At 38.9% G+C, this 18,369-nt stretch overlaps 1 protein-coding gene across 1 annotated transcript in view; it reads left to right on the top strand.

The window, feature by feature from the left end:
- RTF1 (RTF1 homolog, Paf1/RNA polymerase II complex component) overlaps window positions 1–18,369 on the top strand; it is a 30,205-nt gene that overhangs the window by 1,258 nt on the left and 10,578 nt on the right. The window contains exons 2-8 of the mRNA XM_085062414.1: window positions 1,579–1,689; window positions 10,681–10,828; window positions 12,277–12,481; window positions 14,582–14,696; window positions 16,272–16,383; window positions 17,220–17,355; window positions 17,960–18,137. Coding sequence (XP_084918540.1) covers window positions 1,579–1,689; window positions 10,681–10,828; window positions 12,277–12,481; window positions 14,582–14,696; window positions 16,272–16,383; window positions 17,220–17,355; window positions 17,960–18,137 — 1,005 coding nt within the window. The remainder of the gene's footprint in view (window positions 1–1,578; window positions 1,690–10,680; window positions 10,829–12,276; window positions 12,482–14,581; window positions 14,697–16,271; window positions 16,384–17,219; window positions 17,356–17,959; window positions 18,138–18,369) is intronic.

The following is an 18,369-nucleotide window of genomic DNA, read 5'->3' as shown; positions in this document are numbered from 1 at the left end:
GTAGTTTTAGAGCTTGAAAGTAGGAGTTGGACTAGCTCTAGCATCAGTCAAACAATCAGAGCAATGGTGGTAGGAATAACCACATGGTTCTGCATCTGTTTCATCCCTCACTGGCAGCAGGAATCTGCAACTGTACCTGCATAGTAGGTGCTTCCCCCTCCACTGAGCTGTTTGTAGCAACTGTAACAGCAGGGAGATGTATGTGCAAAGGTGAAGATTAGGTAGCAGGGAAGCAATGTTTTTGAGATGAGAGAATACTGATTTAAATGTTAAATACCAAGTTAACCTCTGTAGATTAAATGTTTGACAGCTCCTTGTGGCAATCTAGGCTTGTTGAATCAAAGAGCTAGCAGCCTTTTTAATATACTATCTTGGAAAACAGAAAACAAGCGTAGAAAAGAAGAAAGAAGGAATATTGCTTGACTTAAAAGTGGTGCTCCTCTTTCAGGAGCTTCCCAAAGAGAAGCACTATAGAAGCTTCTTCAGGAGCTTCCAGAGGAGATCTGTTAATTGTACAAATATGCTATGTTGATGTTGCAGGGCTTCAGAGAAAGGTTTGTAAAATGCTGTTACTAATGAAAAGTTATTTTGTTGGTAAGTAGGCAGACCATCAGTTTCTGCAGTGTTTATGTTCTCGTTTGAGGTAATAAAATGTGATGAATTTGCTGAGATAATCTTCCAGTTGTGAAACTAATGCAGAGCAATCTAGCATCAACTTCCCAAGACTGCAGAAGTTGGTGTGGCTGTATTTTTACGCACAGCCAAGGCTCATCAGCCCCAGAGCAAAGTTTTTGAGAATGAATTATGTATCCTGGACTGCAAAGACAGTAGCACAGCTTCAGAAATGTTTGTTTTGTACTACTGCTTCTGTCACCTGAACAAGCAATAAACAGCAGATGATGAGAGTTTTGAGAGCCATGTAGTTCTTTGTGTGGGTGCATGTTGTCTGTCAAACTGCTTCCCTCTGAGCAGAACAGCTCCTCTTAGTTTTCACAGGCTTTGAGCTTGGTACCTGCTCTGTGTCTATCCAAAGCTTTAAGTGCATTCTGGGGTGTGTACTAACAGTGAAAAGGAATTGAACAGGCTGACTAAATATTACCAACTGGGACATCATGGTGATGCCTAAAGCATTTCCGCTTTAAAATGTATAATTGCAAACATCTCTGTTGTTTAGAAGAAGCTGCTGTCTACTGGTATTTGGCTTTTTAGGGCTCATGCTACACAGTGTAGTTAGGGTGGTTTTGAATTATTACCCAATCCAAGTAAGACAAATCTGGACGTGACTCTGAAAGTAATTTGTCCTATATTGTTTGTACCAAGAAAGTAATGGTACTAGTATTTACTTTTTATAGCTTGTTATCATTAAAATCCTTTTGTAGCATGCAGTTGTATTAAAATTGTGTGTGTGCATGTCTATGTGTATTTATGAAACATTAGGTAGACTTTGTTCTTTAGTCAGTGGGAATAATCATGTTACTGGGGTATGCGCAGATATTGCAGAGAACCTGCATGTGCACTGACCTGGATTGCTAAGACTAATTACTTATTACTTTGAAATAAATGTGTGTGTTTTCACAGGAGCTCTTGTCATTGGCCAAACGGAAACGCAGTGACTCTGAAGAAAAGGAACCACCTGTGAGCAAACCTACAGCATCTTCAGACTCTGAGACATCAGACAGTGATGATGAAGTGAGTTTATCATGTTATCAGTGAGATTGCTATGGGTTATTTGTCTGATCGTACCTAGGCAGTGAAAGTGTATTTATCTTACAGTGTATTTAGCCTGCTGACTTTATAAAGTGGGACTGGCCATCAATGATGGAGACTGATGGAAACCCATTAAGGCCAGAGGATGTATTTTTTTTTCTTTTTTCTTCTTCTTTTTTTTTTTTATGAATACAATTTGAATTCTAATTGTATGCAAAATAGTCTGTCTATAGAAAAGATGACTGTCAGTTTAATCACACGTTCATATGGTCTGGTGAGCTGCCTGCTTAAAACTACTGGTTTTCCTGTATCATGCTTGAAGTTGGAGTAGCAGTGGAGCTGCTAAAGCTGGACTCTGAATTCAGGGAGAGAGGTTTTCAGCTGTAGAGTGGAACTTCTTTCCTAAGAGAAGGGTTAAGGCAGGTGGTACTATTTTATGGGCTGTAAAACTGTTCTATTCGGCTACTTTGATTCTCTGAGAACTGTGCTGTGAAGCTGTCTGGTGATTTGGACATGCAACAGCATGTGTTTTGATTGACATTTTTGAAGGAAGAGGCAAGAAAGAGTTTAGCATGACTTTGTCATAAGGTTTGTCAATTTTTTGTATAGCAGTGCTTATCTGCTGGTTTTGTTTTTAGTATTTGTTCTTGGTACTCCATTCTAGAGCTGGTTAAAGGTCTGTGCATCTAGAAAAGAAAACAGAAAAAGACTTATTAAAACAGACACTGACAAATATGTTTTGCAGGTATTTGAATAAAAACAATTTATTGAAAGCTTACAAATATCTTTTGCAAGTTTTTTGCAAATTATAGTGAGGTCATTTATTCCACCTATTCTTAAAAATTTGAGAGGGAGATGTTTGGTGTGGATTTTTTTTTCCCCTGACATTACAGGAAAGTTTATCCATTGTGACAACTTGAAGACTAGCAGGGTAGGCCAGTGATAAGCTATTATGCATTTGTTAGTGTAGTAGAGTTCTTCCAATAAGTGTGAAGAATGTGAGGTTTCATTTTCTTTCTGAGGCATTTTTGAAATAAATATGTTTGGAACTCTGTTTCAAATCAAGAATTTTCTTTTGAAAAAAAGTGATTCTTGTATCTAATATACGTTTAAGGCATAGAGGCAGAGAAAGTTGTGAACTGGCTAGATATATTAGGTTTCTTGTTGGGTTTCTCTTACTGACTCAGGGTGTGTGTTCAGATCTGCTGGCTCACAGTTTATTTATTCTAAGTTATGTGGAGACCAGCTTGTCTGGAAAAAGTAGACTCGGGTGTGGAGAGCATGTGAATGATAAAGCCTTCCATTCTGTATTTATCTTTGAAAGCTGAGAATTTTAACTTGTGTAGTAAGTAAGGTCTACCTTTCCGTTTTACGTAGAAGATGACAATACCTCTTCGGGAATTTACACAGACCTTGCAGAGCAGTAGTGCCACTGTTGCACCCTGTGCATTTGATACTCTTTCTAAACTATGTATCATTTAAAATTGATACTATGTTCTTTTTGACCTCCATGCAATGAGAGGAAAAAGATTTAGAGAAGAGGTAATTAGGACACTTGCTTCTATTCCTGTGCCTGAAATATGCATTCTGAGCTGCTGCTTGTCACAGCAGGATGAGCGGCTGGCTTATAACAGTTCTGCTTCTGCCAGTCATTCAGTTCTGTGTGTCCCTAGGCTTGACTACACTAGTCCTGCTGAAGAACTCATGTTTTAATAATTCCTGTGGTTGTTTTGAAGTTTTTTCAGCCTTGGGGGTTGGGAGAGGGGGCTCTAAAAGTTGAAATTGTATTGCTGGACTTCCTGCAAGCTGAAGACCTTGAGGCAAAAGTATGGAAATTGTTGCCCTGGGCAAATGTGCTTAATCATACCCATATGTTTCCACAGAGGTTTTTCAGTGTGCATGTCCTTTGTGATTCCTGGAAAGCACTAAGTGTTCCAAGATTGGCACTATGTTTCATGTACAGGAAAGAAGCCTATTTCTCTATTTGAGAGGATAATGCACTGTGCTTCTTTTTTTTTTTAAGTGTGGAAAGTTTGTGGGGCATAGCAAAGAGAAAAACATTTTGGAATTACTGAATAACAGCATGTACAAATCATGCTGCACCTATACAATAGTGCCCAAGGGATGTCACTAGATCTTCAGTGTTATATTTATGTGTATCAGTGACAATGCACTTCTCACTCAGATGCTGAGTTCTGTAACACTTAAATGACCTCTGTGGTCTGAATCAAATTTCCTAGCCAAGGGACTGAAGAGTTGCAGGCAATGAAATAGGGATGCTCTGAACTGTCTTCTGGTGGGGCTGTGGAACATTCTTGACTGAATTGACTATAGACTGTTGCTCAGAGAGCTGATAAATAGCAATGATTGCAGGGCTTTGCAATAAGAAGGGCTACCTTTGCAAAGAGATGTACTAATCTGGACATGGATGGGGACATAGATGGCTCCTTTATCTGTTTTTGTGACCATATCTGCTCAAGAGCTCACCATTTCGAGCTGGTAGCTTTCTGCATGTAATCAGTTTGGTGCTTGCCATGTTACTGCTGAGGCTACCATGCTAGAGGTTTGTGTGTCCACAAGGTACTCTTGTTGCTGATTGAGGGCATTGAGTGGATGATGTTCGGTTCAGTTGCAGTAGGTTAATTCTGGACCCTTTTTCTTCCTTTTATTCTGGCTTCTTTGCTTACAGTAAGATTATTCTTTCTATTGCATGGGAAGAGTTGGATGATTTCTGCAACATATTCCCTGACATTTGTGTTGATTAGACAGAAAGCCACAATGCTATGGGAGCTCCTGTTTGTCTCTCCTGAAAGGTTTGTTGTTACCAATGGTGTTGTAAGACTGTACTGTACAACAGTGGTGTAAGATCATCTACACTCATTCTAATGTCAGGAAGGGTTTAGTTCTACCTTTTAACACTTACAGGGTGATGACAGAAGATACTTCCAGGGCAAGAAAACTTATATAATGAATGCTTAGCACTAATCTGGAGTTTAGTGAGCATTGTCGGTTTATGTCTTTTTTGTTCAAATGTGCTAATTTGTTAGGGAACTGTACAGCTGAGAATCTTGTCAAGAGCTATGGTACAGAGGAGGAGGTGAGCAGTAGTTATGCAGCTAGTGAGGAGATTGGTCTCAAGTAACAGTTAGCCTAGAGAGTTTTATGCCTCTTTGTATCTCCTTACTGCACTTCAAGTTAGAGCACTGTGCCAGCAAAGCACAGATCAGCAGAATACTGCATGTGTTCCTTCTGGTTTGGGGGTGTCTTTTTGTGGGTTTCTAGAAATTACAATACTAAGTGTTTTCTTTTCCTGTGTGCTTTTATTTCGTAATACTGCTTAATTACACCTTCGAGAATGAGTGGGTTCTCCAGTCCTGTGAGGCCTTTGCCATACATTTGTTTCAAGCTTGGGACATTTGAAACAGGCCATGCTTTAATTTTCTGATACATAGCTTATAGGCTGTGTGCTTTGTAACTTTGACTTTTCTTGGAGACAGTTTCCTTCAGCTATTAATGGGTGCAATAGAAAAGCTTTTCTCAAGGAGGAGAGGTGCTGTTACTTCCCCCAGTCCAAATAATGTACAAATGCAAATCTGAATAGCACAAGCTAATTGCATGAAGGCTGGCATGTCCAAAAAAGTAATGTGAATAAGGTGTGAACAAAATTGGTATAAAATTTACTCTGCAATGAACTTCTTTAAATTGCAAACTAGCATTCTTTGGATTTGATTTATGTGGTAGGAAGAGTCTGTAAGAGCTCTGAAGGACAGCAGGTTGTTCCAGAAATAGACTCATGGAGGTACTGGAATTAAATATGTGATTTCCCCCCCCCCCCGCCACTGAATGAACTTTTCATTTGTACTTGTGGAGCAGTTTTTACTGACAACAATGCAGTCATAAGGAAGCCATTAAACCTTTGTAAGTCCAGGTGATGCTGTCTGGCTGGTGATGTTAGAGCTGTACAAGGCACTTGTGGACCAAGTATTTTATGGCTGTTGCCATCTCCAGGTGTTTGACCGAGGCTTCCTAAATAAAACATTGAAGGTTTTCACAACCAGTAGCATCCCCAAGTGTGTTTTAATTGTGGAGTGCTTCTTCATTGGCATTTGCTGTCTACCATCTTGATGTTGTCACTCAGCAGTTCTTGCCATTTTTCCATATGTGGACCCCCTCAAAATACTTCTAGAGTATTTTTACTTTGAGTAATATAGATAATATAGCAATATACTTCTAGAGTATTTTAATTTGAAGCTTAAACTGAATTTGAACCTACTAGTTCATAATTATCTGTAGTTATCTTTCTGTGAGCTTCCTTGAGCAGTACTTGGATGAAAACAGTAAATCAGGTCTCTGGTGATATTTTGACCCATGAAGCCTTCATTCAGCCAGTTCCTGGCAAAGCCTCTTCTGTGAGGTACCTTCAGAAGCTGTTTTCTTTATTTGCCTATTTCCTTTCCATTTTGATGTTGACACCTAGAGTCTCCTCTCTGTGTCTGAAATGGTTCTTTAATTTTTCTGATTGCTGGGTTGTTGTCATCATGAAGGTGCTTGAGGTCTTCAAATGACAGATGTAGATCCTGAAAGGCAGGATAAGTAACAAGGGCTTTTTATCTACTATTTAGTTTTAAAAATAGCGGTAGAGAGCATTTTCCTCCTTGAAGCTCTTGGAGTGCTATCTGTAGAGTTTTCCAAGCTTTGAGAAACTCTGAAGACAGTAAATACTGCCTTTTTTTCATGTCTGTGCTTCCTGCTGTTGAGTTCAGACAGGCTGAAACTGTAGTTTCATGACTTGCCTGGTGGACTGCCGTATTTTTTTCCTGTATGAATGAATGAAAGTTTGTAAGCTAAGTTGATGTTACCTACCTTGCACTTAAACAGGACAGCTTAAGTTTATCTGGCCTCAGAAAGGAACACATTGGTAAGGGACCTCTTTTCCTTTGTGGTGGCTTGTAGTTTGTGTTTTGCTTATGAAGCCATTGGATATGGCAGGAGGGAAGGATATGGCGAGGACAGGCTAGCAGCCTTACTTGTGCATCTCTGTCTGGCTTGATAGGGGGTAAAAAAAAATACTGGGAGAACATCCATTTGCAAATTAAATCGCAGTGTATAATGTGTTTAGGTACTGTGTGAATAGAAGAAAATAGCAACTACCTGAACAGTAAGACAATTCTGTACTCTGAGCTCTCTTCAGGTATGGGGTATTTTTCTTTTCTTTTTCTTTTTTTTTTCTCCATGATCTCATTTCATCTCCCTAGTGAAAATATGTTCCGGGTTTGCTGAGCTATAAATTATTTTCTTAAATCACTTTGTGTAGTTGCTTTTTTAGAAGCTGACTTATAAATCTAGGTAATTTCTAATGTGGTGGGTTGTTTTTTTTCCGAAGTCCATTCTGGTTACTGTGGCTTAACTTGGACTTCTTAGAATCGAAGAATCATTTAGGCTGACAAGGACTTCTAGGATCATCATGTCCAACTGTTTCTTGGAGAAGATATGCAAGCTATTAACACTGTGAACCTTGGCAGCAAGAGGAAAATTCAAAAGGCTCTTCTGGCTGCTTCTTGTGAATGAGCCATAAAGCTCTGTTGTTTGGTAGTACTAAACAATGAGCAGAAAGCCATGTTGCAGTACACTTCTGCATGGGTTTATTAACTTGCTGTGTCTGGAACCATGGAGGGTTCCAGATGGTGGCTGAGGAGGCAGTGCTGAATGGAGGGGCTGTTCGGAGGAGTCACTGTAGTCATGGGAAGCATGTGAGAAGCATTGACTGGTGCTGCCTGACCACAGCATGGAAGAGGGAACCTGGAAAAACTTCAGTAGAGGACAGATTTTGGAATGCAGTTGTTTGGAGTTAAGGGAAACAGAGCAAAGAAATGTTTTTGCCTGTAACTGTGTGTGCATTTTTACTTGATGTTGCATGTGACCATGTTGTATTTTTGATTTCTGCTGAAATGCTGGAGCATGAAGAAAGGACTCAAGATTTTGGTTTGGATTGCAGGTTGCCATGCAGCCCATGGCTTTCCAGTATTGACTTCCTTCTCCCTCCCAGACCAACCAATCTTGTTGTGTCTTCCTCTGCCACAAGAAGAAATTCGTGTTGGCCACTCTCTCTGGGCAATATGGAGTTGTCATTCAGTGTCCAGATTACAACTGCAACACTGTAGAAATGCAAAGCAATTAGTGAGCTTAAGAGTCTTGCACTGTGTCCTGGTCTTGATTTATGTGTCCAAGATCTGTTCTAACCTTTGTCTTGTCCTGTAGTTCTAAAAATGACCAGGCATTCATGAGAAATTGAGGTAACTGAATAAGCCCAGAAGCACCTGAGTTGGATAAGAATTTGGCTTTGTGACAGCACTGAAATAGGGAGATGGACATAGAGGTCACTTGCATAAACAAAAGTGAGATGAAGTGTTATCTCCAGAGTGAAATAGAAACAAAGCACACTTTCCTAGATTAGAGCAGATTTTTTAATTACCTTGTTTTATTTGGTTTTGTTTGGGTAGGTTTTGGGTTTGGTGGGTGTTTTTTTGTTTCTGTTTTGCTTTGGGGTTTTTGGGGTTTTTCTGTGGGTTTGTTTTGGTTTGTTTTTTTTCTTTGTTGTTGTTTGTGTGGTTTTGGGTCTTTTGTTGTTTGATTTTTGTTTGATTTTTTGTTGTTGTTGTTTCGGTGTTTTTTGGGATTTTTTTGTTCCAAGAGTTTGTCACGTGGGTTTCTTTTCTGTCCTATCTTCCTGGTCACAGGTTATCTCCACAGTTCTACTTGTAGGTTAAAAATTGAGAACAGTGATATGTAGCACATGTATGTACAGCTATTAAACATTTTATTAACTGAAGTCCTGCTGGTTTTTTATCTGATCTTAACTTCTTTCATCTCAGCATGACCTCTCAAGGTCTTGATATAACTATGTTGTATATTGTGGCTTTCTGTGTGCTGCTTCCTTGCTGTGCAGCATGCTGACATGAGGTATGATTCAGTGTTAGAAAAGAAATGCCAGCTCTGAGAGGAAGGCACCTCTGCATCATTGCTAAATGCTTAGTTTCACTTTCCTTGCTGTTGTTTTTTCACTGGTATGCTGCCAGCTCACCAAGGTGAGCTCTTGAGCAAATAGAAAAAATGCACTTTTCTGTACACCTGGGAGATGATTCCATAATGCAGAGGTTTGAGCAGATTTAGGCAGAGTACAAGCTTGTTCTTAACTGATTTATGTGGGCGTAGGTAACCAGAAATATTATTAGACAGCAATATTGTAACACTGATGAAGTAAAACTTTAATGCTGAAGCCAGTAAAAACTTCAGTACAAGCTCAGGCTGGTATAAACTCAGAAGCTTTCTGTGCAGTTTCTCACCTGTCCTACAGACCATAACAGACTGGGGTACCTGCACAGGGTATGAATTGCAAGGCTCACCATTGTACTTTTACCTCAGAAAAAACCAAAACCAACTTCTGCATTGACAGAGACTTTTGAATACTCTGATGGTGCCTAAAGAAGATGATGAAGCATTTGGTAATATGGAAAGTACAAGGCTGGGTGTGAGAGTAATCAAAACCTGGGAAATTCCACAGGTATTAGTTCAGGTAGTAGATTATTAGATTATTAGATCGGGTAGTAGCTTATAACTACTTGCTTGAGTTTTATCTAGAATAATTGAACACCAGGGTTCTCTGAGGGTAGTGTCTTATCAGGCAGAACAATTTATCAAATTTGGTGGAATGATTGTTGCCTGCAGAGATGGACTTGATTCATCCCCCAGGACAGGGTGATTGGGTAAGAAGCCTGATGTTTGTGTGCATCTGAGTTTCCACTTAACATAGTTTTGAGTGCAAGATCTCAGTTATGCAAAAGTGTATTTGCTCACTTGCATTAGGAATGTTTTTTTAAGACTGCATGCTCAATCCAATGGTGATGTGCATGAAAGATGAGAATACTGTACAGGTATGAAGAGGATTATGGTCTAAATAAATAAATATATATATTAAAACAGTCTGTTATATCGCTGAGGGTCTCATGTCTGGAGAGTTTCTAGGAGAGGCAGTGAAGTGCAAAATATTGTAAAGTCTTAAGTAATATATGGGCAATCTTTATTGCTTCTGTTCCCTTCTGGCTTTACCCAAGTAGTTGGAACAATGTAAAAATTCTATTAAGAAATCACACTGTAAGGTAAATACCAGTTCTTCTGGGACTTTGGGATTTAAAATGGCTATCCGTGTATGTCTGCTGGTGTAAGTCCTGTACTTGGAAACTGCAGTCTAAGTTAACTGAAAATATGACATTAAAAGAAAATTAAAAGTAGAATTTGGTATTTTATTTTTTCTTTTTCTTCCTGACTTCTGTGATTTTGATTTGATTCCACTTTGTGTACACAGACAGTAGTGCCACCACCTGCATCTGTGGGTGCACTATTGGCTTGTTGCATGGAAATAAAGATATTGTGTACTTTTGGTAAAACTGAGCTTTTGAAAAGGGTGTAATGTATAATTGGTGTCCTTCATGAAATGTAAAATGTACTCTTGATTTAACTAGTTCTGGAAACACATCAGTTGGTTCTGTTTAAAAGTAAACTGAAGCTAATCTTTACAAATGCAGTTGGACAGGTTGTTTAAAATTATTTTCCTAGGAAAATATTTTCAGTACCTCCTCTCTTGGCAGATATTGCAAACTGTGAAGTCTTCATTATTTTTTAAAAGTAGTGTCCTACCAACTGTAGGCTTGCATTGAAAACTGATTTCTCTTTTTTAAAGAGAAACTTAAATCAACCACACAACACCCCACCCCCAAAAACCTTGTAAAAGGCTCTCATTTATCTGATAAGCTTCCTATTGGCTTCTTCTTCTTTTTCCTCTTCTTTCCACTTGTAGGATTTTTTGCTGTCAGGTATTGGGCTGGGTTTCAGCTGGTTTTACTCCAGTGTTTTGGAGAAGGGAGAAGAGAGTGATGTTTGTGTCTCACGATCCGTTTCTTGGTTCTTTCCTTGCAGTGGACTGTTGGAGGTTCTAAAAACAAAAAAAAGGGAAAAGCGGGTAAGGCAGAGAGGAAAGGAGCCATGAAGAAACAGATGAACAAAGCTGCCTCTTCGGGCAGCTCGGATAAAGACAGCTCGGCTGAGAGCTCAGCACCTGAAGAGGGTAAGATAACACACATGCATCTACTTAGTGTGATTCCAAGTGAACTTACCTCTTGTGCAGCCTGAAGAGTAATGCTGCATGGTGATGTTGAAGACCATGTTGAAAGACTTTTCATTGAGTAACTTATAGTCAGGATAACTTTTAAATGTGCCATGGCATGAAGTGCATGTAATTCAGTGTAGCACTGCTGTGAGCACTCCATTACATATGCAAACTAAATGCTGTTTCGACTGAAGAATGTGTGACATTTCATTGCTTGACTTTCTCCCAGAAAATTCCTTGCTTCCTTCTAGCATGTCCTATCCACCCTTGTGGGTAGCATTTTTTATTCTCATTGACATATTTTCCCTTCCCAAACGTCTTGTGATAACAAAGGGAGAGATGTATAGTGTTCATAATGCAAATAGGAGCTTATCTTGCATGCATTTGCTCTGAATTGGAATTCTTGCACATTTATACTGACATGGAGGAAGAAAAATCATTCTATAACTTTGTCAGAATTTTTTACATGAATGTTGAATACATTTCAATGCTGGGCAAACTTCCTGTCTTCTGTTTTTGTCATGAAGGTTTGAAAGTACGATTTCTGTTGATACTAAAAAAGAAAGTTAAGAAAGTATATGAAGTAGCTTATGGTTTTAAGTATATCAAGCACAGCAGATACAAAGGCATGGAGTGACTGCACCTCTATATATCAGTAATTACAAATCAAGGGCTTTTTGAGCTTGCAAAGCTGGAAGTTTCCAGAAATACTAACACCAGAATGAAAGTGAAAGAAGGAATCCTAATGCTTGCTTTCGTAATTCAGTGCTATTTAGTCAATTAGCTGAGCTAATCAGAGTGCTTGGACTTGGATCAAGTTTAAAAGTGGTGTTACCCAATGCTGTTGGGAGTCAGCTACTGTGTAACTGCGAGGGCTTGTTACAGTAACAGAGCTAGTGTCAGGGCCTTTCCAGCCCTCAGGGTATTGGTTTTAACTTTATCTCCTGATGTAGCATATGTTGCAGTCTTCACATGAGGAGTTTTGGTCCTTCCGGTTGCCATAATGAGGTGGTTAATGTGGTTGATAGTGGTGTTTGAGGTTTGCACGCACAGATTCGTGGCTGTATAAGCAACTTGTCAGGGACATAAGCATATAGGCATAGAAATGTAACTTTAGAACTGTAACACATTTCTAAAAGACCTTCTAAAATTTGCTTGTTCTGCTGAGAATCTTTATTTATGACCCAAACTGTGTTCAAATGTAGTATCACTCATTTTATAATTATTTTTTAGCATACATATATGATGGTAATTTCAATCTGGTCTTAGTTTTCATTATATGTATGTTTTTAGTGTAGTGGAAGATGAGTGTAAAATTAATTCTTGCTGTCCTTTGCTAATATGCTATAATGAAGTGGTTGGGCTTTGCTCGAGCTGAATCTCACTATCCTATATTTTTCATTTAGGAGAAGTCTCTGACTCAGAAAGCAACAGCTCCTCATCTAGCTCAGATTCAGATTCTTCATCTGAAGATGAGGAATTCCATGATGGCTATGGAGAAGACCTAATGGGAGATGAAGAAGACCGAGCTCGACTGGAGCAAATGACAGAAAAGGAGAGAGAGCAGGAACTGTTTAACCGGATAGAGAAGAGAGAAGTGCTAAAGAGAAGGTGAATTTTTTATCTGTTGATACTTGGTAGCAAATTCTTACAGTCTGTATGGAGAGTACACAGACTCTGCTCTCTTGTTTGAGGTCCAAGCATTCAGCACTGTAAAGTGAGTTAAGCTTGATTGTATACTTTCTATATGTAAACTGTCCCTGTAGTAGTTAAGAGGCACACAGCAGGAGTTCTGCATATTACTGTAGAAGACAGTATCTAAAAGTTTCTCAGCTGTTGAATACTCATGGTTCTGTCAGCTACCCTTGTAGTTATGTTACTGCTCCACGGGTTAGATTCTAGACAGTCAGAAGGTCTGCTTTCTCTTCATCTTATACTGTATTAGCTGTCACATGCTGATGCTTTGGGAAAAGGCAAATGAAGCATAAGGTGTACATGAGTTTCTAGAATTTTTTGGAAAACAATGGTGAAGCATAGAGCAGTGTTAGGGTTGCCTGCATATGGGTGTGAAACTGGTTTGGGCCCTAATAGAAGATAGAGCTATAGAAATAATGAGGAGTGGTGTTGGGAATGTCGTTTTCATGGAATCTTTTGTGGATTTCTACCTTATGTACTGTGGGTTTGTTGTTTGTCTATCACTGTTACACTGTTTAGTCAGGCAGCTTTTTATAGTAAAGGTATTTTTCTTCCCATGTGTCTTTATTGAAAGGATTTGGCATGTATGGGGAACGGTTTCTCCAGTTTCTTTCTTCTTTAGTTCCTGCTCTTTTCTCACTTGCTGAGAAATTTCCCTAGAGGACTGACATGTGTTGAGTAAATTATGTCAATAGAAGCGACTGCCAGACTGTTTGTCCAAGCCATAGCTAGAGCAGTGCCTGCCTGCCTTGGTCTTAACACTATGTTCAGAATCTTATGTGGTCTGCTGCTCTCCTCAAAGAGATCAGAATGACTGTAAGTTTGGATTTAGATCATGCAGAAGGACATAATATTTTTTAAACTTTACTCTCTATTCCATGGTAATTGAATGTCTCTCTGTTAGAATGAATGCTGGAGAATACTTGATACAAACAAGCTAAACAATCAAAGCTTGAGTTACTGATTTAATCTTAAATGAATTTGTGCTGTTCTGTTTAAAGGCTTGGCAGGTAGAAGTAAGGGGTTGGTGGGGTAGTCATTTAAATTTATGGTAAGTTGAATCTTTCAAAAGCTCTTTGTAAGCACATTGTGCTGGGAGTTAATTTGAATTAGAGCAGGTATTGCCTCTGATATAATGCATGTGCCTTGTGTGTTATTCTTCATGTTAAAGGCATAAAGGGCAATGAGCTCATCTGATACTTCAGTTTGCTGTCTCCGAAATGCAGGTGTAAAGGACAGAAGAAGAATGGATTGTGTAGTGTGCATGTGGATAACACATTTTGAATTTCAGTTATTGGAAGTTATTTTTTTCTTGTGTTTGTCCATACACACAGTTCACTAAAGCAATGACCAGTCCATGGTGCAGTGGAATCTCAGTCATGGGACTGTTCCATTGAAGTCACTACTCTTCTGAATACAGTGAATGAAAATAAGACAAGAGGGTGATATATTTCATGAAGGTAGAAATGGAAGTGCCTAAATTTTTCTGCTGAAACTGACTGAATCTGATGAGAATTTAGCTGCTGAAGGAGGACTCTCTGAGACTTTGCAGTCATTCTCATACAGACCAGTGCCAGTAGAAAGGTGAAGTTTAATATTGAAAAGGTTAGCATGAAAATGGCTTTAAAGAAAAAAAAATTAGCTGTTTAGATTCAAATTATGTGAAATAGCATTATGCTTTTAGAGTTGGAGGCAGCATGCAGTGATCATTGCACGGGCAAAGACGAAGATGGAGTAAGGGCAGATTTCTGTGGAATAGTAATTTCTACATGGTCTCATCAGCCTGTTTCAGTTAGCTCTCTGTAGGTCTGCACTTTGTGTGCTCTGCTTTTCTTCACTTTGTTTTCTAGGGGAAGAGAGGAGATGGGAATAGGGGACAGAATAACATTAAAGGGACAAGCAGTTGAAATGTCCCTTGCAGCCTGATAGTAACTATGATAGCATCTGAGCAATCCTTTGCTCTCTCAGGAAGAGCATTCTTTCATACATTGTTTTTGTTCCAATATCTGCTACTAGATTTGAAATCAAGAAAAAACTAAAAACAGCAAAAAAGAAAGAAAAGAAAGAGAAAAAGAAAAAGCAAGAGGAAGAGCAGGAGAAGAAAAAACTCACACAGATCCAGGAATCCCAGGTAGGAAATGAAACTCTTCTTGGTAATAAACCCTTTTCCCTTGGCAAAAGGAGATAGGATATGGCCTCTCCATCCCTGATGTTTTCCCTTAACGTTAAACAGTGTAGTAAGGAGGTCAAAATTCAGTTAATTTATATGCTCAAGCTGTCTTTAGTTTTTCCAGTTCATATAAGGACGTTAATATCTTTGGCCTATTGAGGGGTGCACTGATACTCCTTTAATGAAAAATGTGAAGTTTCAGCTGTATCTGGAATTGCTGTGATAGCTCTCTCATGTGAGAAAAGGAAAGCAACCTTTTACAGGTCCTTTAGCCAAACTTTTGCCATTCAGTCTGAAACATTACATGCATTCTCTGCTTGTGAGTCAAAGTTTGAGAGAGCAGACAAGAAACTGCTCAACTGTCACACTAATTATTTTGCATGCACATAGAGTGGAAAAATATTTAGTTTCTTCTGGCAGGGATGTCAAGGAAAAGCTTGAATGCCAGGAGGAGCAGAAGTAGTTCTATAGTTTTACCACCTTCAGTGAAAAGAGGGTAACACCAGTTTTTGTGGCCAGGCCTCTGTAACTGAACTGTGGTTTCAAATGCTGTTAATATAGAGTTGGGACATGTAAGCTTCCAGAATGGGATGGGATTCATCTTGCCTAACTTGAACCATCCAAGATCTAGCTGGTTGTTCACACTTTTTATTGCCTCTTGCTTTGTGCAGCAGAGGAGGGCGTCTTCAGCTGACCAATTATTCCATGTTATTTTCTAGAGAAACAGATGTTTAACACCTAAAATTAAATTAGGTGAGATGACTATTCCCTTAGGCACATGTTGAGGGGAATGAATCTCATTTCCCTACTCCCTCAGCTCCATATATGTACCTGTGTGTGTGTACATTTTATTAGTCCATTTATAATATACAAAGTGTACTTGCAAATACATATATACACATATAAAAGGGTCTTATTTAGAGTTCTTTTACAGTGCCTTGCAGAAATTACTTCATCTTAGCTCAAATGATTGTCTTTTATGCTCATTATAGAGGCTGCTTTCTCTATAGAGATAGACCTGTTAGAAATGAAAAATACTAGTAGACTTAAATAATGTAAGATTTGGATCCATACTGCAGACTTCACAAGCAACTTTATTTCTGTGTTAAGTACTTTTTAACATAACTTTTTTCCTTGCTACTGAATGAAAATTAGTGCTTTGATGTGGCCTTGCAGAAGCATCAAATTAGAAGAATATTCATCCAAGTTTTCCTCATTACATGTCATTTGCAGAATTACTTCCATTTTATTTCTCTAGTCCTTTTTTAACTTTAGGGAGGAATTTTGAGACTAAGACTTGGTGGCAGAAATGGTGAAATATAAAGATGTTCATTAATTTTTATATGAAGCACAATAAAGAAATATGCTCCAGATTGATTCCTCCATAGAAAAGGAACTGAAAAAAACTGATTTCAAAAAGGAGTATGTTAGTAATTTCTATTTGAAAAATTGTCAAAGCGTGCAAATAATCTTTGTTTTAATGCTTTTCAACTTACGGATTTGTGGTGTTGAGGGACTTTCTGTACATGTTTTTAGGTCATGTCACATAACAAAGAGCGGAGATCAAAGCGGGATGAAAAGCTAGACAAGAAATCTCAGGCAATGGAGGAGCTAAAAGCAGAAAGAGAGAAAAGGAAGAACAGAACAGGTATGAAAACATGTTGTTATTGCTACAGTTTTTGAGGCATTATTGCAGCTTTCTGAAAGTGCTGCTTCCTGTTTCAAATGAATGCAACAATCCTACACCTTGGAGTGAATGAATTCTATGTCTGTGTTTTCCTTGGTCTTTGCCCAACATGACCATCCAGGGTGTTATTTGGTACCACTGATGCTATATTCCTCACCCTCACCCCTCCCTGGAATGGTCTAAAAACAAAGAAAACTTTTGTCACAGTCCACTGAATGGCTCTTAGGAATGCCTAGTTAATGTGTCTGAATTGGTTACTTAGATTCAGTTATTTAATCTCTGAATCATTCAAACTGTTATTTATTGTACTTGTGATACTTTGTCTACATTTGCTTGTTTCTTCACTGGCACATCACCTTGTCCATCTTGCCACTGACTTTTAATGCAACCATTTTTGTCAGTCTGCTGGGTTTGATTGTGATCCTCTCCAAACATGAGGGTTTTTTTCCTATTCCTTGTAAAATAACAATGAGTTGTCTGATCATAGTAGTTTTTTCTTGTATATCCAAGAGTTACACCCATCTTGAATTACTATGTACAGTCAAGTTGGGAGACTCAAAATAAGTACAACTGAGATTTAGGATGATTTTAAATACTTTGTGTATATGCAAAGAGAGAAATCAATGAAGTGCACAGCGTTCTAGTGGATTTGAACATGTGCCACTTGTGTCTAGTGTAAATTAATACCTATCAGCCTCTTAGATTTGTTTTTTTAAGCAATTAAGATTCAGCTCTTATAGAAAGCTTTCATAAAAGATTTATAGCTTGCTTTTCCTTGTTCTCTGTCCTTTCCCCAGCTGAACTCCTTGCAAAAAAACAGCCATTAAAAACTAGTGAAGTATACTCTGATGATGAAGAGGAGGAGGAGGATGATAAGTCTAGTGAGAAAAGTGATCGCTCATCCAGATCATCATCCTCTGATGAAGAGGAAGAGTAAGTAGTAAACACTGGGCTGTGATTGCTTGTAAGTATGTTCAAAAATAGAGACCCACTTTAGGTAGACACATGCTGTTTCAGAGGATGGTTTGGGGCACTTCAGTGTCTCTAAAGTGTTTTTGCCTCTGGTCACAATGGCATTGCTCAGGTTTGAGTCCTTGGCACTATATCATGGTTAATAGGACTCATTTACCTTGGGTGGGTTTGCAACTTCAGTTCCCTGCTGTTACCTTTAGCCCAAATTACACTGTTGTTTACTGATTTGTTTAGTCCTACAGTTGAGCAGCTGCAGAACCCTGGCACGTATCTGGGCAGATACGTGTGCTGGCTTATCTTAAAGCAATAGTCTTTAAAATGCCCTGGTGTGTGTCTTTCTGCTGTCTGCTAACAGGGACAGTGGGTAATAAGTCTGGGACTTCACATTAAGCCTTTCTCATGAATGCTGAATTCACACACCTACAATCAACTAGTGCATGATGAATCATTCCTTTTACTGGTAATTCAAATAGTGCTCATGCTGCATCTTACTCAGGATCCCTTTTTTGGGTTTTGATTATGTCTCTACTTTTTTCTTTGCTCCCTCTCATTTTTCCCAAATCAGGAAAGAAGAAATTCCTCCCAAGTCCCAGCCAGTGTCCTTGCCTGAAGAACTCAACCGAGTACGGTTGTCACGGCACAAGCTGGAGCGCTGGTGTCACATGCCCTTCTTTGCCAAGACAGTCACTGGCTGCTTTGTCCGTATTGGCATTGGCAATCACAACAGTAAACCTGTTTATCGGGTGAGTTTAGCTCTGAGTGATTTAGTTCTTTTTTTGGTGCTGTAATAGCATATTTGCAGCTTATCAGTTCTCAGGTACGGGTGACGGTTTGATTGATACAAAAAGATTGCTTATAACCAGAAAATGTAATTGCTGCCAAAGAGGTGGAGGAGACTGGTTTAAGAATAAATAAATCTATGTGACCACCTAGGGGAGGAGATACATTTAGTGAGAGAGAGGGAGCACTAACAAA

The sequence above is a fragment of the Lichenostomus cassidix genome, chromosome 5, assembly GCF_008360975.1.
Source record: "Lichenostomus cassidix isolate B80296 chromosome 5, HeHo_3.0, whole genome shotgun sequence".
Classification (NCBI taxonomy): Eukaryota; Metazoa; Chordata; class Aves; order Passeriformes; family Meliphagidae; genus Lichenostomus; species Lichenostomus cassidix.
Note: the sequence above shows the minus strand (reverse complement) of the source record. Positions and strands in the feature narration are given on the sequence as shown.